The sequence below is a fragment of the Tenrec ecaudatus genome, chromosome 13 (assembly GCF_050624435.1).
Source record: "Tenrec ecaudatus isolate mTenEca1 chromosome 13, mTenEca1.hap1, whole genome shotgun sequence".
Taxonomy (NCBI): domain Eukaryota; kingdom Metazoa; phylum Chordata; class Mammalia; order Afrosoricida; family Tenrecidae; genus Tenrec; species Tenrec ecaudatus.
The window spans coordinates 1278502-1297917 of NC_134542.1; the positions used below are offsets into that span (position 1 = coordinate 1278502).

The 19416-nt window shown below is 60.1% G+C and overlaps 1 protein-coding gene across 13 annotated transcripts in view; it reads left to right on the top strand.

The window, feature by feature from the left end:
- The window catches only part of KIF1A (kinesin family member 1A), a 51341-nt gene that overhangs the window by 18515 nt on the left and 13410 nt on the right, over positions 1-19416 (top strand). For 9 of the 13 annotated variants that reach the window (XM_075528835.1, XM_075528833.1, XM_075528838.1 and 6 more), the window contains 18 exons: positions 1302-1381; positions 1545-1651; positions 2222-2305; positions 3438-3618; positions 3745-3817; positions 3955-4048; positions 5127-5275; positions 5749-5927; positions 7090-7227; positions 12926-13044; positions 14591-14676; positions 15105-15243; positions 15438-15606; positions 15751-15841; positions 17008-17126; positions 17945-18000; positions 18517-18625; positions 19340-19406. In XM_075528835.1, coding sequence (XP_075384950.1) covers positions 1302-1381; positions 1545-1651; positions 2222-2305; positions 3438-3618; positions 3745-3817; positions 3955-4048; positions 5127-5275; positions 5749-5927; positions 7090-7227; positions 12926-13044; positions 14591-14676; positions 15105-15243; positions 15438-15606; positions 15751-15841; positions 17008-17126; positions 17945-18000; positions 18517-18625; positions 19340-19406 — 2040 coding nt within the window. Of the gene's footprint in view, positions 1-1301; positions 1382-1544; positions 1652-2221; positions 2306-3437; positions 3619-3744; positions 3818-3954; positions 4049-5126; positions 5276-5748; positions 5928-7089; positions 7228-7754; positions 8007-12925; positions 13045-14590; positions 14677-15104; positions 15244-15437; positions 15607-15750; positions 15842-17007; positions 17127-17944; positions 18001-18516; positions 18626-19339; positions 19407-19416 lie in introns of all 13 variants that reach the window. The other 4 variants (XM_075528829.1, XM_075528831.1, XM_075528830.1 and 1 more) reach the window with 2 other exon arrangements.

Consider the following 19416-nt stretch of genomic DNA (forward strand, 5'->3'; position numbering starts at 1 on the left):
AGCAGAGGGCGTGTGTGTGTGTGTGTGTGTGTGTGGCCCTGCACCAAGGAGGGATGCCAGCTCCCAGCCACAGCCAGATGCCTTGTGAGGGAGCCACACCTGCTTCCCTCTGTGGACCTCTCTGTGTCCATTGCCTGAGGGGTGCGCTAGGCTCCCCAGAATCTGAGGCACCAGGGAGCCAGCCTGCAGTAGGAGGGACTGGGTAGTCAACATGGATCTGGGGACTGTCGGATCCACCAGTTCTCACAAGGACCCCTCTCTACCCCCAGGGTGGAGCACTTGCACCTGGGGTTTGCTCCTCTTAACAGCACTGAGCCCACCCTCACAAATTCTATGAATTGTGCCCCGCCCATTCTGTCCAGCACTGAGTGGGAGTCTCTTTGCATCTCAGCTCAGCCCACCTCCACTTGTGAGGGCATGCACACATGCACACATGCATCAACATGCATGGAAGCACACACAGAAGATGACAGATCAGCCCAAGGTCCAGGGAGTCGAGCTCAAAACCAGTGATACATCCTGGAGTTGGAGGCACTCTGGTCGGCCCCAATGCTGGCTCCTTGCTCAGAGCCCTGCTGCTGGCTGTGGGTGACTTGGGCTGTGTTTGAAGGCGTTTCCATGTCCCTGTGGGCAGCAGCCAGGAACCCAGGGGAGAAGACCCTCAGGGCCCGGTTGGGAGGGGCCACTGTACCGGGAGCAAATGGGCGGGTTGGGGGGACAGCCTCAGGTGTCTTCTCTAACCCCTACTCTCAGTCTATAGAGGTGAGGGAAAGGGGAGATGCAGCTACCACCAGCTGCCTGTGGTGGCAGCTCCCAGAGAGGGGGCATGGGGACTGGAATGTGGCCTCCGGGTGTCCTGGGTCAGGCCCAGCCAAGTCTCCCACCAACCAGGCAGACATTTGCATGACATCAACAGGAGGTTCTTACCCCCCAGTGTGAACTGCCCTGATCCCTCCCCCACTGCTGCCCCCCTCGGGCCTAGCCTGAGGCTAGGTGGCCTGTGGAGGTGAGGCCCCAAGGGAGCTCCAGCAGCTGCTGCCCTGCTGGGCTGAGGGCCCCTGGCTGTGTGGGAGGCTGGGCCAGACAACCAGACTGCAGGGCAGTGGCGTTGGGGCTTGGGACCAGGTGTCTAAGCAGAGGCTTTCTCCCTCGTGCCTGGAGGCTTTCTCCCTCGTGCCTGTCCCCTGTCCCCTCCCTGCACAGCAGGCCCAGGGGTGGTCCATCTTCAGGAAGGGGTGGAGGTGGGGGTGCTGGGCTCCAGCCCCCTCCTTGGGACAGACATTCTTCGCTCCTCCCTGCAGACTCCGCATCTGGTCAACCTGAATGAGGACCCGCTGATGTCTGAGTGCCTCCTCTACTACATTAAGGACGGGACCACCAGGTGCGAGGGCTGCCGCCACCTGCCCTGCTCCCTACGCCACTGCTCTAGCTTCCTTTGGCCGGCAGGGCTGTGTTCCTTGTCCCCCTGCTGACACAAGGCACCCAGCCTTCCCCCGCAGGGCGTGGGCGTCCCAGGCCCCTGGTGATGGTGGTGTCTCCTGCAGAGTGGGCCGAGAGGATGCTGAGCGACGGCAGGACATCGTCCTTAGTGGGCACTTCATCAAGGAGGAGCACTGTGTCTTCCGCAGTGACTCCCGAGGCAGTAGTGAAGGTAGCGCCCCTTCCCCCAGCATGGTGGCCCCAGGCAGACGACCCCTGCCAGCAGTTGGGGTTGTCCACCTCCCTGGGCCCCTGCCTGTCAGGGTCCTCTCCCCGAAGGGGGTCCAGATGGAAGTAGGGCCGGGCTGTCTCCCCCTCCTAGCCTGAGGCTGTGGGAGCTAGCGGTCAGGACCTTGTCCATTGGGAGGAGGGAGTCCCAGATCTGGGGATGGAGGCAATTTTAAACCCCTCTTTTCTGTTGTTGGGGAGTAGCCATGTGCCCAGAATGTGGGGTGCTCCTCGGGAACCCCTTTGGCCTTGGGGTTGCCTCAGAATGGTGGTCCCGGGGGCTTCTCTGCTCGTTCCCACCCATCCCCCATGTTGTGTCCCCCCAACCCACAAACCAACCACATAAACCAGTGTGTTCCTCATACTGTTGTGGGCTCCTGACTGCTCCAAGACCCACTCCCGGTACCTTTGCCAGTAGAGGGCTCAGGTATGGGGGGCTGTGCTTGGCAGTCAGCCCTGGGCAGGTAGATAGAAGGTGAGTGACCCCTGACCCCCATCCTCATCTGCCCCACAGCAGTGGTGACCTTAGAGCCCTGTGAGGGTGCAGACACCTACGTTAACGGCAAGAAAGTCACTGAACCCAGCATCCTCCGCTCAGGTACGATGGGATGGGCCCGGTGGGGAGGTTTCCAGGGCAGTGGCTGGGGTGGGGTGGAGTGGGCAGATGCCAAGAGGTAGTGTGTGTGTGTGTGTGTGTGTGTGTGTGTGAGAGAGAGACAGGAATGGGATGGTGGCAGGTATGGTGCAGGCAGAGGAAGGGGTGGGACAAGTCTACAGCCTCACGGGATGCACAGGGATGTGGGGGTCCCTGTTGAGTCACCTGTTGCCCATCTCCTGTGAACCCTGGATGCAGGCCTTGTCTGCTGCCTGCTCCCAGGAGCCTGTTCTTTGGTACTGATGGGCCAGATGGTCAGTCAGGAGGGGCAGGGGCCAACCTCCGCACTCGGGCCCTGGGGTTCAAGCCTGGCCATGTGCATGGGGACCCCACTACAGGATGAGCATGTGTGTTCAAGAAGGTGGGTAGGGTGTCTTGTCTGAGGATGAGGCAGACCCCCAGCCCAGTTGGGGCCAGTGAGGAGGAGCTGGGAGGGCACCCCGGCTTAGGTGCCTGCTGGTCTGTGGAGGGTGGGAATGTAGACTGGGTCTGTAGCAGCTCTGGCATCTGCATTCCTAGGGTGTGCTTTACGGGGGTGGGCACCAGCCTAGACAATTGCTTCCATCCCCCACTGAACATTTGGAGCAGGCTTGGTCTTGGGTCTCAGAGCTCAGGCTGAAGGGTAGACTCAGTTTGGGGCACTCTTTCCTGGTGACTGAGCTGGGTGTGCAGGCCTGAGGGCAGGATGGTCAGGGGAGATGACACAGCAAGCCACATGGGGGTGAGGGGGTGCTGACCTGTAGACATGGGGCCACAGGGGAAAAAGTGGTATTGCCATGTGGGAGCCCAGGGGAGGCAAGGGAGGCCGCAGATAGATGAGCGAGCAGGGGGTGAGGGGACCAGTGGGGGTGGTGGGAGACAGGCCTATAGACGTGGGCTCAGTGGGATGAGGGAGAAATGGACACATGGGGAGCAGTAGCAGGGGCAGGGGCTGCAGGTGAGGAGGTTTGTCCAGGTGTGAGGATGTCCCTGCAGGAGGGTGTTGGTACCCTGGTTTTGGGTGGAGAGTGGGGACGGTGGGGTAGGAGAGCTGCTGGCCATTTCAGCGGGCGCCTATGCCCTATCCCCACTCCAGGGAACCGCATCATCATGGGGAAGAGCCACGTGTTCCGGTTCACCCACCCAGAGCAGGCGCGGCAGGAGCGGGAGCGCACGCCCTGCGCAGAGACACCTGCAGAGCCTGTGGACTGGGCCTTTGCACAGCGGGAGCTGCTGGAGAAGCAGGGCATTGACATGAAGCAGGAGATGGAGCAGAGGTGGGGTCAGAGGGGAGCTGGGTGGGTGGGGCAGGAGTGGGGTTGAGGTGAGGCAGGGGCCATGGGGTCCAGTCAGAGTGGCCTGCCCCCTGACCCTTGCCACGTCCCCCATTCCGCCCCCACCAGGTTGCAGGAACTGGAGGACCAGTACCGCCGGGAGCGTGAAGAGGCCACCTACCTCCTGGAGCAGCAGAGGCTGGTGAGATAGCTCCTGGGTTGAGGGTGAGGGGGGGGGGGACTCTGGTTGCCCCTGGAGTGGGGAGTGGGGGCGCTGTCCAGGCTCCCTGAGGGCCCTGCTAGGCCAGGCACGGAGCCAGCATGTGGCCTTCCTCCCAGGACTATGAGAGCAAGCTGGAGGCCTTGCAGAAGCAGATGGACTCCCGGTACTACCCTGAGGTCAATGAGGAGGACGAGGAGCCCGAGGATGAAGGTGAGGGGCTGTGCTCATCAGGAGGACACAGTGAGCACACACATGCACCCACAAGTGCCACATGTACACACACTGTAGCACGACTATGAAAGGGCACATGCACGCACATGTGTGCACTGCATACAAGCACATGCATGTATGCTACACATACCATAACATGCATTCACATGTGTACACACAGTGCACTCATACATGTCCACAAACATGCCCACGTGCAAATTTACAGTGTATGCATAACACGGGTGTGTTTGCACATACACACAGCACACACATGCTTATGTGTGTACATGTACACACACCACACATGCATACTGTGAGTACACACATAAACATATATACACACAACAGTGTACTCACAAGTGCACACACGGCATGGTTCTGACTGGAGGCCCTGGCTGACCTGCCCTGCCAGAAGGGGCGCCTTTTACCCTGCCCCCTGCAGCTGTCCCACTGAGTGTCTGCTCTGAGCTGGTATCCAGTGCTGGTGTCTGGGCACGGGGAGTGAGGTCAGTGTGTGACTTGTGTAGCATTGGGTGGGCAGCTGGAGAGCTGTGCACAGAGGGCAAGGAGCCCAGGGTCCGGAGCAGCTCTCCTAGTGACTGGTTTAGAGAGAGCCTCTGAGCTGGGTGGGGATGAGGACCATCTTTCTTCCTGCCTCCTCTCCGAGGCCACCAGCCCAGGCTGTTTGCCAGGTCCCTCCTCTGCACCCCATCTGGTCCACTGCAGACCCACACAGACCCCCACTCCAACGGCAGGCACCTGTCTGGCTGAGCGACTCCTGGTGCCCAGGCATTCTCTTGGAGTCCACGCAGTGCATGCCGGCCTCTATAGACCCCTTGGACACTGCTCCCTCCATGCCCTCCTGTTGGCCCAGGAGGGCTGTGTGTGTGTATGTGTGTGTGTGTGTGTGTGTGTGTGTGTGTCGAGGGAAGGGTGTGTCTGGGCTGCTACCTCTTGTCAGGCCGCCTCTAACCTGAGCTCTGCTGGCCGTGTGGGCCTCCGGGGCACAGGGCAGGCTCAGGTGCTTGAGGGGTGAGCCCTGCGGTTCTCATGACGACCATGTGACCTGTCTCCACAGTCCAGTGGACGGAGCGGGAGTGTGAACTGGCATTGTGGGCCTTCCGGAAGTGGAAGTGGTACCAGTTCACGTCCCTGCGAGACCAGCTTTGGGGCAATGCCATATTCCTCAAGGAGGCCAACGCCATCAGTGTGGAGCTCAAGAAGAAGGTGGGCCCATCCTGCCCACTAGAGAGCCCCCCCCCCCCAGGTCCTGGCTTCAGACCTCGTGTGTCTTGGAAAGGACCCTGAATCCTGTCCTCAGACCTAGTAGTGTCAGAGAGAACCTTGCCCCCACCAGCTCACAGCCAGACTGCATAGCAGCTGGTGGGAGAACAGCACAAACCACACCTCACGTGGGCCCCCTTTCACCTGACACCCCTTAACCTGACTGTCCCCCTCATCTCACCCACACTTCACCTGGCTCACACCTCCCCTGGACCCCACATCACCTGACTTTGCCTCACTGTGATCGGCAATAGGGGACTTGGATGAGTGGTCAGTAGTGGCACCTTTGCCACCAGGGCCTTCTAGAAGCCCAGGAGAGTAGCTGGGGCGGGGGGGGGGGCAGCAGGGTCTCAGGCAGGCTGTGTGGAGACCCCTCTGCCCCAGGGCTGATGAGCGGCCCCTCACATGGGCTCCAGGTCCAGTTCCAGTTTGTTCTGCTCACGGACACACTCTACTCCCCGCTGCCCCCGGACCTGCTGCCCCCTGAGGCTGCCAAAGACCGGGAGACACGCCCCTTCCCCCGCACCATCGTGGCTGTGGAGGTGCAGGACCAGAAGAATGGGGCCACCCACTACTGGACACTGGACAAACTCAGGTGCGCTTGCCCAAGGCCACAGGACCGGAGTGCGTCCCCTGACACTGACTCTGCCAAGGGAGAAGTTTCAGTGTTTCTATGGCGATGGGGTGGAGAACTGGGCCTCAAGTGCAGGCCACTGTCACCAGGCCACCAAGCTGGGCCCCACTGGTCCACTCCATCCCTATAGGCGGCTTCTCTCTGCTAGCTGGAAGAGGGGCTAGGGTGAGACCACCCAGACTCAACACATGTCCACACACTGCTTTATGCTGTAGCACACTCATACTTATATACACACTCAACGCACATGTGGCCACACCTGGACTCACCTCAATAGGAGATGCACACACATTTACACTTGGACTCATGCTCACTCCCACACATAATCATACTCATACACACTTCAAGCATGGTCACACCTAGACTCAGCTCAGTAGCAGATGCACTTGTACTCACATGTAGACTCATGCTCATTCAAACACTCTCTCTCTCTCTCTCTCTCTCTCTCACACACACATGATTGGTCACATCTAGATCCACGTCATGTGCTCACACCTGTATACACTCGGACCTGAACTTTGGCTTCCCTGCTAGCCCTGTCCTCAGAGCACCTCGGCCATCTGAGTCTTTCCTGCCTACGATTTGAGTCAGACTCACAGCAGCCTGAAGAGCAGAGGAGAGTGCCCATGGGATCCTGGGGTGTGAACACCCACAGGAGTGGAAAGCCCCTTCTTTGGTGGCTTCTAACCACTGACTTTGTGGTTAGCCTCCCAGGGCCTAGCCCAGTTTAAAGTATGAGGGGCTTCAAAAAGTGGGTGGGAAAAGGAATTAGATGCTGGTAGGATTTCCCCATGAGTGTTTGAAACTCTCTTGTGTTTCCCTGGGTATTTGGTCCCCAGCACCAATCTGTCCTGGCTCTGCTCTGAGACCCCATTTCTGAGCACCTCCTCTCCCAATATCTCCCTTTTTACTGCCACACTCTGCTCCTGTCCTGTGCTTGTCCTGACCCGCCTGCCTGTCCAAGGTCTCTGTGGCCATTTGGCTGGATTTAGGAGGGATCCTAGTGCCGTGCGATTGGCAGAACTGGCCCATGATGGGTCCAGAAGGCTGCAGAGTCTGGCACGGTTGTGGCCCAGTGGGGACAGTGACCGGAGCTGGCGAGCCCACTGACCACCCCCTGCAGGCAGCGCCTGGACCTGATGCGGGAGATGTACGACCGGGCAGCCGAGGTACCCTCCAGTGCCATCGAGGACTGTGACAACGCAGTCACCGGCGGGGACCCCTTCTACGACCGCTTCCCCTGGTTCCGACTGGTGGGCAGGTGGGTGCCCTGCCCTCCCCCCTGGCTGGGAGAGGGCGAGGGAGCTGAGGGCTGGTCCCAGTGTGGAGGAGGGAACCCCAGGGGTGTCCAGCGACCTGGACTGAGTGTCCTTCCACCCCCTGCATGAGGCCCGGGGTTCAGGGTCGCCGTGCCAGGGTGAGAGTGGGCCTGGTATTGGGGCGGCCCTGGGCCTCGGGCAGGGCAGTGGGGCCACTTGTGGCCTTGAAGGGGAGCAGGGCAGCAGGCAGGGCCATCATCTTCCCTCAGAGGCCACCTTTTCCTGGTCTCCCCAGCTGAAGTCCCCTGCCCGCTATGGGGTGGTCCCTCGCCTCAGTCACAGGCATCTGACCCCCATGCCCCAACATCCTGCCAAAGCCTGCGTGCCCCCCGCCCCCCGCCCCACACACACACATGCTCTCTGGCTGCAGCAGGAGACAGTGCCTTGGGGCGTTTGTCTCTTGGAGAGCCACTTTCTGGACGGATGCCAGGCTGGGCTAACCTCTCGTGTCTTGTCCCACTAACCTCAGTTCCCTCGTCTCTGGCTGCGACAGCTACCCTCTTCTCCACACATGCATGAGCGAGCGCATGGCTGCTCTCACCCCCTCCCCCACCTTCTCGAGCCCCGACTCCTCCGATGTCACCGAGCTGGCCGAGGAGCGGAGCGTGGGGGAGGAGGAGGAGGAGGACCTGGAGGACGACGCCGTCTTTCCGGAGCACACGCTGTGCCACGTCCGGGACCCGTTTTACGACCGGCCCCCCCTGTTCAGTTTAGTAGGCAGGTTGGTGAGGGCGAGGCGCGCACACTGCGAAGGACCCGGCTCTTTTGCACAGAGCACTGCCGGGGCACATGCATCCCTGTGCTGGGGCCCAAGTGTGCAAGGTGTGCAGGGACCAGGTGTGCAAGTGCTGAGGTGCGCAAGACCTAGGTGTGTGGGACCCCTGTGTTTGAGGACCTAGGTACGAGGGGACCAATTGTGTAAGTAGTGAGTCGTACAGAGATCTAGGTGTGCAAGTACTGAGGTGTGCAGGGCCTAGGTGTGTGAGACCCAGGTGTGTGGGGCCTGGGTGTGCATGGCAGAGAGGGGTGTAGGAGCTGGCCACTCTGAGGAGGGGTGATGAGGGAGCAAGGGTCTCCCTCCGTCATGTTCCAGAGCATTTGTCTTCTACCTGGTCTTTGTGACCTGCTTGAAGGAGGGCGGGGTTTGGGCCCCAGTGGTGTAAGGGACAGTGTGGCACTGAGCCCGTAGCCCTGCTTCCAGACATAAGCTGAGCTCAGGCCACCTGCCAGGCAGGTGGGAGTCTTTGAAGAGACCTTGGGCACAGGGACAGAGCCACTGGCCAGTTGTTGGACACTGAGAGCCTCTTGGAGTCCTTGGACCAGCCAGCCCAAGGGGCTATGGGAAGGTGAGATAGGCCCCATGGAGCTGACCCCTCAGGGCTGCCTCCAGCTTCTTCCTCACTGGTGGTGCTTCTCCATCGACCAGGCACGGGCCCCTTGGAGTGCTCAGGGCTGTCCCTCTGAGGACAAGGTGTGCCCAGAGGAGGCTAGCAGGTAATCCAGAGGGCCTGGTGCTTGGTGATGGACAATTGTTTGGTCACCTGACCCTGAAGTCACTCCCCTGCCTGTCTCTTGTGTGTAGGTGGTACCATCCCTGCTGACTTCCAGGTCACCAGAGGAGGTGGGCGTGGTGGGGGAGAGGCTGTGGGGTGGCCTGGGAGAGGGGAGAGGCAGAGTGAGAGTGAGGCAGGTAAGGGAACACATGGCAGGTCCAGCAGAGGCGGGCCAACATGCTTCAGAATCAGAGACTGTGTCCGTTGGAGACTGTCTCCTCCGGCCAGCCTGGCAGATGTTTCTGGAAGTCTGGCCCTTGGTGCCCCGTGCTCAAAACTGATGTCCATGGGACTGAGGGCCCCACCTCTAGGGCCACATTGCCAGGGTCATGGGCTGATAGGTTTGTTTCCGCTGAGGTGGCCCAGCTGCCAGTGTCCCTGAGAAGCCGTGTGTCTGTCCTTATGGGTGGGGTGCAGTCCAAGAGAGGGGTATAGCCTGCCATGCTCAGCCCCGGGGCTGCCAGGCTCCCTCGACTGCTGAGCCCCAGGGTGACTGGCATGTCTGAGGGGACTGAGAAGCTGGAGAGAAATGGGGTAGGCCCTTGCAGTCTCGGCTGGAAAGAGCTGGGTCCTTCAACACCACCCCCCTTCTTGTCAGTCTGGGATATTACAACCAGACTAAGCAGAGTAGCTGAGAGGTGCGGCTGCACGCTGCCAAGGGGTCTCTGCACGGGCTGCCTCTGGAAGCTTCCAGAGGGTCTTTCTGGTTTGCCGAGCTCTGGCTCCTCCCACCCCGGGGTGCACTTCCAGGGCTGGGGTGGGGGTACAGGGGTGCGTCTTTGGAACACCTGCAACAAAGCTTCCGTGACCTCCTCTGGAGGCTTCTGTGCCAGCATGCCTCTTCCTCACCACCCCCGGCAGCTCCTGCCCTCCTCTGTAGCCAGCCCTGCTGCTCCGCCCCTTTCCGGGAGGGGGCTTCAGTCTGCTTCAAGGTCCCCTCCTTCTGGGCCAGGCTGCTAGCCCGACCCTGTGCCCCCCGGATCAGGGCCCCCTGGCGGGCCCAGGGTTCCCCTTTGGGGCCTGGGGTTTCTGAGGAATGTGGAGTGGGGCCCAAAGCCGCCTCCTTCCTGCTGCCCAGGGACATGATCTGGCCTTTCAAGACTAGTCCCTCTGCCTGCCCCACTGATGCTTCCAGAAGAAGCTTGGGGTGGAGGGGGCAGTGGAGAGGGCAGATGGCATGCAGCTGACCCTGAGATAGAGGGACTGAGGGCGAGGAGGCGCTGCCCAGGGTGCGATGTGTGGACCGGCCTATAGGAGGGCCTGATGTCCACTCGGTGAGGAGAGGCTGTTCCTGACTGCAGTCGGGTGGGCTGATGACTGCTGGCCCCTGGCACTGGAGGGTTCAGAACCACCGTGGCCCTGGGGGCTACAACACATGCTGCCCCCACACACTCGGGAATGCAGTCAGGGGGTGTGTCTTCAGTCTGGTCTCTGCCCCGTCTCACAGCATCAGGAGGGTGCTGGCCCCAGAGGTTCATTTAAGCCCATTGGATACCAGCGTGAGACCCTGCTGAGGCCATGGCCCCGCCTGGGCTCCGCCAGCTGGGGACAGGTCAGGGGTGGCCTCAGGTTCCAGGGCTATAATCCCAATGGCCCCGCCCCGTGGGCAACACTGTCTCCAGCCGAGTCCAGTTCCAGCTTGTCTGCCCTGTGGACGAGGCCAGTAATGGCTCTTGGGGACATTTGGGATCTGTGTCCCTTGTCTGATGAGGGGACACTCAGGGAGACTAGGGAAGGGTCAGCCAAACTAACCAATTAACCACTCAGCTAAGCTGCTGGCCCTGTACTGCCTTGGCCTCTGTTCCTCAGTTTCTCTCCATGTTACCCCAGGTCTGGGGACTCTCTGAGGCCGTGTGTGTCCGCTGGAGATGACACAGCCCATGTGTGTGGGGGGAGGGGACAATGTGGGTGTTGTCAATCCATGAGAGGGCTCCTTCCCTGCAGGCTGTGGGAGGTCCCTGCCCCAATGGGAATGTGCCCCCCGCATACCTGGCATGTCTAAGTGGACTGACCGTGCTCACGTTGAGCCTGGTCGCTTGCCCACATCCAAGCTCACCCCTGGCTGCCGCAGGATGGGGGAGCATCCACTCTAGGGAGAGCAGTCTTGGGGTGCAAAAAGGCCAGGGCCTGGCTGCCTCAGTTTCTCCTCAGCATGGCAGACTGTTTCTCTGGTCCCCTGGGGCCTCTTGGAGGGCAGAGTGGAAGCATTCATGTAGGGGAGGGGCAGCCTTGCCCCTCCGGGTGTGAGTCCAGGGGTACCCACACACCTAGAGTCCCTTCCTGGCACTGGGAATTTTGGGCTCAGAGCCAACCCAGCCATCTCTCAGGCTCAGTCCCCAGGAGCTCCCAGGCACCCTGTGCAGGCCATCTAGCCTGGTTGAACTGCCTCTCCAGGGAACGCTGTTGTGTGGGTTAAGGGGTCCTTGCCTGGCCCCCAAGGGAGGTGTCCTAACCCCATCCCAAGGCCTCTGTGGTGGGAGTGTTGAAGGCCAGGCACTTGCCTCTGCGTGGGACACTGCTCCCAGAGCTCCTATGGGGTGGCTACTTCCCTCGCCCTGGCTGCACTGCAGTAGACACTCCCTCCTGGACCAGACTTGGCCTGATGAGGTCTTCAGGTTGGGGCTGGGGCTGCCCGCCCAAGGGATCCCGTGGGGCTGAGCTGTGAGGAGAGTGAGCCATGTGTTTGAGGCAGCTCATGGGAGCAAGCATCCTCAGAGCCGGAGGTCCTTGGAGTGAGGCCGAGACAGCCTGGGCTCTGACCTTGGGTCCAGAGGGAGGGGAGGTGACACACCAGCTGCTGCCTCCTGCCCTCATCCAACCTCAGGCTGTCTGGTCCCTGGAGTCTGAGAGCCTTCCCCCCTCCTCCACTGTACACTAACATCCTCAGTCTGCCCTACAACCTGTAGGGTCCTGGGGTGTGGGGGGAGTGTTCCCCTGAAGTTTCATCCTCTGCGCCCTGTCAGAACATGGAGAACCAGGACCCTGAGGCCATTTGTCAATTGCAGCTGGTCACACTGCCCACCTTTAGGGCACCCCCACCCTACTGTCCACCTTCAGAGGCATACCCCACTCCACTCTCCACCTCCAGGGGCACCCCAGCCCACTGTCCATCTCCAGGGGCATTCCCCCACCATACTGCCAAGTTTCAGATGGCATTCCCTTACCTCGCAGCCCACCTTCAGGGCATCCTGCGCACCTCCCTGACCTCTGTCACTGCATGTCAGTAGTATGTCCTCTGCCCAGCCTGCTGTTCCCACACCCTGGCCAATGCCCTTGAGGCTGAAGTGCCTGTGAGGACCCCTGAGAAGCACCTGGGTCAGTGGGCACTGGCTGCCCCCCTCCTGGTAGTCACCATTGCATGGCCCTCAGCATCACATTAGACCTGGCCAGGTGACTGCACCTGTCCCCATAGGCAGTGACCCTCCCACCCACCCTTGTGTCCAAACTCTGCCCCATAGAACACCTCCCTGGCTTGCTTGTGGTCTACACGCCTCTGAGGCTGGGCTGTGCCTGGAGGTCAGGGAAGGGGGGCAGTGAGCAGAGGAGGCAGCACCACCCTGGCACCCAGCCTTACGTCTGGGAGGGTTAGTAGGTCTTGGTGCTCCAGGAGGTTGACTCCCCAGGCATGGGGCTTGCCCCCAAGTGGTGCCCCAAACGGCAAACAGTTTTGTGCACATCAGCCCCTGCCTGGTCCTTGTGTCCTGGCTGCTCCGCAGGCAGGGAAGCTGAGGGTGGCCCAGTGAGCCCCCCACCCTGAGCTGTGGGGTGCTCAGGGGGCCTGAGAAGTGCAAGAAATTGTGAGACCTGTGGAGTAGAGGAGGGCCCCATGTGAGGGTTCCAGGCCAGCTTCTTGAAGCAGGCTGAAACAACCCTCCCGGCACCTCCTGTGCCAACTGGACAGGGCCGGCTGCCTCGTCTCTTGGCCTCCTCCTCCTCGCCCGTGCCCACCTCCCTCCTTGCTGCCCTACTGCTTGTGGCCGCTCGCCTGCTCTGCAGCTCTGCATTCGTCACGTCGTGGGCCAGTTCCTGCCGCTGTCCCCCTGGCTGGAACTGGCGAGGGCACTGACTATGGCTTCTTCTCCCCCAGGGCCTTTGTGTACCTCAGCAACCTGCTGTACCCCGTGCCCCTGGTCCACCGAGTGGCCATCGTCAGCGAGAAGGGCGAGGTCAAGGGCTTCCTGCGAGTGGCCGTCCAAGCCATCTCAGGTCTGTGCCAGCCAGTGGGCTGGGCAGGGGCCCAGGGTCAGGGTTTCATGGGCATTGTGGGGGCCGGTGGGGGCTTGTCCCAGCAGCTGGAGCAGCAATGGCACTGCCCCGAGGAGCGGTGGTCGGGGGCTCTGTCCCTGGTGGCTCTTCCTCACTCCCCTCTGGGGTCCCCCAGTGCTGCCTGTCTTAGAGGGTGATGTGGACTCTGCTTTGGGGTATACCAGACAGCCCCATGGTACAGTGACGGTGGTGGCAAAGGGGACTTGGACAAGGCCACTGGCTTGTGACGTTTCAGACCTGGGGCTCTGGCTCTGTTGGCATGGGCCCCACTGTGCTCGCCCTAGATGGACACTGTCAGTGGCAGGTTAGAGCCACTATGAGCGCAGGCTCAGGCCAGAGGGTCCCCTGGGTGGCGTGACAGGCCCAGGCCTGTGCTGGGAGGAGAAGGGGCAGAGATGGAGAAGGGCCTGTCAAACTCTGGGAGTGGTTTTTGGCGGGAGTGCGGTGTAGAAATGGGTAGGGGTCCCTTAGACAACCAAGAGCCAAGGTTCTAATTTCAGGCCCAGTGGGAAGCCTCAGGGGACTCCTAGCAAAGTGGACGTGGGAGTGGGGTCTCACCTTGAAGATGGTGTTGCTGTGGGTTACAGAGTCCCTGCAGCCGGCTGAGCAAGACATCCCATGTTCCTGAGCTTGGTTCTCATCAAAGCCTGCTGGGTGTTGGGAAGGGCCTTTTCCAGGCCAACCGAGGTGACCATGTGGTGGTTTTCTCAGAGTCTGAATTAGCTCCATGGCTCCTGCCCACACCAGCCTGGTCCCTGATGTTGGCAGGCACTGGTGGGTACAACCCATCATCCCTCAGCCTTGGGCTTAATCCGACTTGCTCTCCATATGCTGTTGGCTTTGATGTACTAATACCGTGTAGAGGAATCTTCACCTGTTTACTTATAGGCGATACTGATCTGTCACAGTCTTGTGACGTTGGTATTGGGGTGAAGCTGGGCCCCTAGTGTAGATTAGGACTTGTCCCGCCTCCTCTAATCTTTGATGTGGTTTGGGAAGCGTGGGTGCTGGTGCTTCTTAAGTGTGTGGAAGAATTCACTGATGGAGGCATCTGGTCCGGGCTCTTCTTCCTTTGCAGGTCTGTTTGGTTTCCTTGTTATTACTAACCCAGTCCCTGTCAAAGGTTGCTCAGGTCTTCTGTTTCTCCAGGAATCAGTTTATATAATTGCAAGCTTTCAGGAGTTTGCCCATTTCTTCTGGGCTATCGGTCTGTTGGAAATTTTGTATGTGGCTCTGGTCGGTGTGGCTGTGACGAGGGAGGGGGGCTGATGGGGACCCCAGGAGTGGGCCCAGACTTGTGTCAAGGCATGCTGAGAGAGAGCACCTGGTGGTCTCTGAGTGCTTGTTAGTGGTGTTGGGGCTCCACCAGGGCTTGGTGGTCCATTTTTATTCCCCACCTCCAGGCCCATCCCGTGGGGATGTGTGGCTGTGCTCCAAGCACACTTAACTCTTGGTCCCCAACTGCCCTGCTCAATTCCTCTTTCAGCCGATGAAGAAGCTCCCGATTATGGCTCTGGTGTCCGCCAATCAGGAACCGCCAAAATCTCCTTTGATGATCAGCATTTTGAAAAGGTATTTTAAGGACGAGGTATGCAGAGGCAAGGCTGTGTGGTGTGCTTGAGTGGGGCACCGTAAGGGGCACCCTGTTTGGGGGGATCTTGTTATAGGGGGGAGATCAGACAACTTTTTTCCCCTCTCCCACTCCTCTCATTGAGCTGAAGGCTGTGTGATGTCCTGTTACCAAGAGAGTGCAGCCTCAGACAGTAGAGTCCAAAGGGGACTTTGAGGTCAATTCATATCAGGGCAACTGAGGCCTCTGGAGGTGGGTGCACTGTCCAAAGCAGACTATGCCTGGCATGCAGTTCTGTGAAGGTCCAGATCCAGGCTCCTGAGGAGGTGCTAGTGGACTGGGCCCTAGACAGGCTGGTGTATGACCCTAGCCCAGGAAGGCTCTCTGTCAAGCCCCAGGTATCCTCTGACTGCCCTCCTCCTCTGCACAGTTCCAGTCTGAGTCCTGCCCCGTGGTGGGGATGTCCCGCTCGGGGACTTCCCAGGAAGAGCTGCGGATTGTGGAAGGGCAAGGCCAGGGTTCTGATGCAGTGCCCTCTGCTGACGAGGTCAACAATAACACCTGCTCAGGTAGCCACCCTGCTTCCTCTGCCCAAGACCGTGAGGGGTATGGGTGCCCCACTCAACCAATAATGCTCCGGAGCCAGCCCCTCTAAGCTGTGACCCTGGTCAGCTGAGGCCTTCACGAACGTCTTGTTGACTCCTGGGGGCCCAGTTCTCTTGGGGTGCCCTTGTCACATCGCTCTCCCCGTGGTCTCCTGCAGCGGTGCCTCCTGAAGGCCTCCTAGACAGCCCAGAGAAAGCAGTGCTAGACGGGCCCTTGGACACTGCCCTGGACCATCTCCACCTGGGTAGCACCTTCACCTTCCGTGTGACGGTCCTGCAGGCATCCAGCATCTCTGCTGAATACGCCGACATCTTCTGCCAGTTCAAGTGAGCCCTTGCCCTGCATCTCCAGGGGCTCTGGGGGGCCTTGTTCCCTGCCCTTAGCAAGACACAGGCCTGGGGCCAGGGCATGGCCAATGCGGTCCCAAGCTCCCCCAAGTGGGCCAGACCAGACATCCTCTTTGTTTGTAGCTTTATCCACCGCCATGATGAGGCCTTTTCCACGGAGCCTCTGAAGAACACGGGCCGGGGCCCACCACTCGGCTTTTACCACGTCCAGAACGTATGTCTAAATAACCCATGCCCACCCCTCCACCCCCACTGAGCAGGCGCTCAGTCTCCCCATTGTCTGTACGCCCTGTCATCCACTCTCCTGGTCGTCTGCTCTCCCAACCATCCACTTTCCCATCCTTTTAAAATTCTCTTTATCATCCATTCTTCCCCCTCCATTCATTCCCCTACCATTCGTTTCCCCCAGTATCCATTCCTTTAATTATTCTCCCCACCATCCATTCCCCATCACTTATTCTCAATGTGCATTCTCCCCATCAGTCGTTCTCCAGGTTAATCATTCTCCCCATTATTCACTCTTCCCATCACTCATTCTCCCCACCACACATTCTCCCCATCTTTCATACTCCCCGCCATCTGTCCTCCCATCATGCATTCTCCCACCATTCTCCCCCCACATCATTTATCTCCTGTCATCCAATCTCCTTGTCATCTGTTCTCCCCACCACTCGTTCTTTGTCCCCTGAACACCAGCTGTGTGCCCAGCCTGAAGCATGGGCACTGCTTTTGGGAAGTAGGGAGCCTTTGGAAGCCCTAGCCTGGGCATCAGAAAAGGGGCTGGGGATGGTGCACAGAGGGGGCCTACACTGGGTGGAGGACTCCGTGCCAGCTTCCAGGTGGAGGAGAGCAGAGATGCTCAGGGTGGGGCAGGCTCCAGTCCCATGGGGCCAGGTGGGCAGCACAGGGGAGAGGTATGACCTTGGTGACCACAGGTGCTGAGGATGGGGGGCCTGGAGTGGAAGATGGTCCACCTCACTACTCTCAGTGCCAGCAAGTCAACTCTGACTCATGAACAGAACAGAGCTGCCAGTCTTTGCAGAAGCAAACAGCCTCGTCCTTCGCCCAAGGAGCAACTGGTGATTTCAAACCACTGGCTTTGCTGTTAGCAGCTTAACTCATAACCACCATGTCAGCTGGGTCCTGCCAACTGCAGAGCCAGTGCTGGTGACAAGGCAATAGGGCCCTTCTGAAGGCCACTCCCAAGTGCGGGGCCCGGATTCAGGCAAGAGCCCGGAATTCCCCTGAGCCTGGATTGGGGCCCTGGCCCTCTGACACAGACTGGGTCAGAATGTGGGCACGAGCCTGGGAGGGAGGAGCTCAGTGAGCACAGCAGGTGAAGCCAGGCTGGCCCTGCCCACACCTGCGTGCCACCCCCAGATCGCCGTGGAGGTGACCAGGTCCTTCGTGGAGTACATCAAGAGCCGGCCCATCGTCTTCGAGGTCTTCGGCCACTACCAGCAGCACCCATTCCCGCCGCTGTGCAAGGGCGTGCTCAGGTCAGCGGCTGGCGAGGACGACTCCTGCTCATCCCCTCCCACTGGCCTGCCCCTGAGTATGGGGGCTCACAGCCTTCTCCTGATGTCCTTGTTCTCCCCCACCCAAGGCCCTCTGTGCATGGGCTCAGCCTGCACCAGCTTCTCTCCTGCAGAACTAAGAGGATGCCCTGCTACCCACTTGGGAGTCCCCACCAGTACTGGACAGCAGGAGGCCCTGGGGTGGCCCTGGGAAGGGGCAGCTTTTTCTGTGCACTGGGGACTACGAGGATGCCAAGCTAGTCCCTGTCCTCAGAGTCTTGTACATCCCAGGAGTGCTGTCCACTTCCTTGTCAACATAGTCTCCCAGGCTGGGCATGGAGGCCAGGACCCACTCTGAGCTGGGCCTGGAGGGTGGGAAACCTGTAGAAAGGCCCTCAGCTCTGAGAGGCCCCTGGGGCCCAGGGGTGAGGGTGACCTAGGGCTTGGGGGCTGGAGGACCAGGAGAGGCTTCTAGGTTCTCGTGTGCTTGGCCCAGTAACCTCATTTTCCCCTGGGAGACAGGGGACACCCTGTCTGGACACTCCCCCTCTTTCCATGGCCTCTAGGGGTCCCAGGCATCTGGACGAGGGGGTGGTGATCCTAAGGATTCCACCTCTTTTAAGTCAGGGGAGAACGTGAGATAGGGACCTTCCCCAGCCTGGGGAGTGGGTGGCTTCCCCCAAGCTCCACGACCGGCCTGGGGTGAGGACCACTGCGATCTGGGGTCTCCATGAACACTGCTGGTCGGTGGGGGTGCCTTCTGGCTGGGTCCTCCCTCAGCCTGCCATCTTCCTCTACAGTCCCCTGAGACCCTCACGCCGGCACTTCCCACGTGTCATGCCACTGTCTAAGCCAGGTAGGTGGGGCCCCACTGTGTGGGGCTCAGGGGAGGAGGTACTCCCACTACTTTGGACTTGGGGGGTAGGGCTCCCACTGTGGATCTCTGTGGGGGTCTCCCACTGTGTGGGACTCTGGGGGTGGGGCACTCCCAGTGTGTTAGAATCTGAGACCAAAGTTGTGTGTTCCCCCAAGAGGAGCTGTGTTCCTCCCCCAGCTAGGCTTTCTCTCTTGAGGTGAGGTGGCTTCAGAAAGGGGCTTCCCCTGCCCCTCCTGGAGGGATCCAGAGCACAGGACCGTGTCAGCTGGGCAGGGAGGAGGCCAGCATCACTTCTGTCCCTTCATGCAGGGCTAGATGCTGGAACGGGGACAGAGTGGGGTCGAGTGGGGTTGATCAGAGAGGGGAGGGTGCCCTCTCTACCTGTAAACCCTCTGCCTCCAGACTCAGGAGAGAAAACACACACACCCTCTCTCTCTCCCAGTGCCCCTTCCCCACCGGTGGGTCAGAACCCTATCTGCTTCTTCTTGTCCCCAGTGCCAGCCACCAAGCTCAGCACAATGACAAGGCCCTCCCCAGGGCCCTGCCACTGCAAGTATGACCTGCTGGTCTACTTCGAGATCTGCGAGCTGGAGGCCAATGGAGAGTAAGGACGGGTATGGGGGTGGGGGGAACAGGCTCTGGCTGGGGGCAGTTTGGGGTAGGGTAGGGGGTATCTGGTGTAGGGTTAGGGAGGTGAAGTGGGTGTGGGCTCCGAGGGCAGGATTGAGACAAAGGAGGAGGAGGGGCAGGTGTGGAGGTGGGGCAGGGTGGGGCCAGAGTAGAGAGACCGGAACTGAGTGTCCAGGGCCCCTTCGCACAGAGGTCACAGTTGCAAATGTTTGCAGCTGGGTGTGGGCAGTCGGACAGATGGACCTCCACCTGGGGAGCAAGTGCTGTGGGACTAGTAATCAGGGGGCCCAACGTGTCCCTCTTGGGGATGAGAGAAGAGAGTGGACAGTGAGGCACAGGGGGCAGGGGGAGGCATGAACAGACTCAGAGGGTAGTATGGGGTACGGGATCTCATTCTGAGTGGGTCTGAAACCTCAGGTCCGACCTTACTAATGCCCCCCAAGTTTGAATGAGGGACAGGGAAAGTGGGAAACCTCTGGGGACAGCCTGGCCCTGTGGTGCCCTCCTGGGAGGGGATGGGCAGGTGCTGGATGGGTGGTGGCCCCCTGGTTCTGCAGCTTCACCTTTGACAGAGTAAGCAGCGGATCAATTCACTTCACCCCTGTCCACCTCATGGATGATGCCCGTGGAAACCGGGCCCAGGGGGCAAGGGAGGCAGGGCCAGCGTCTCACAGGCTCACTCTTGCAGTTACATCCCAGCCGTGGTGGACCACCGAGGGGGGATGCCCTGTATGGGGACCTTTCTGCTCCACCAGGTATGTGGTT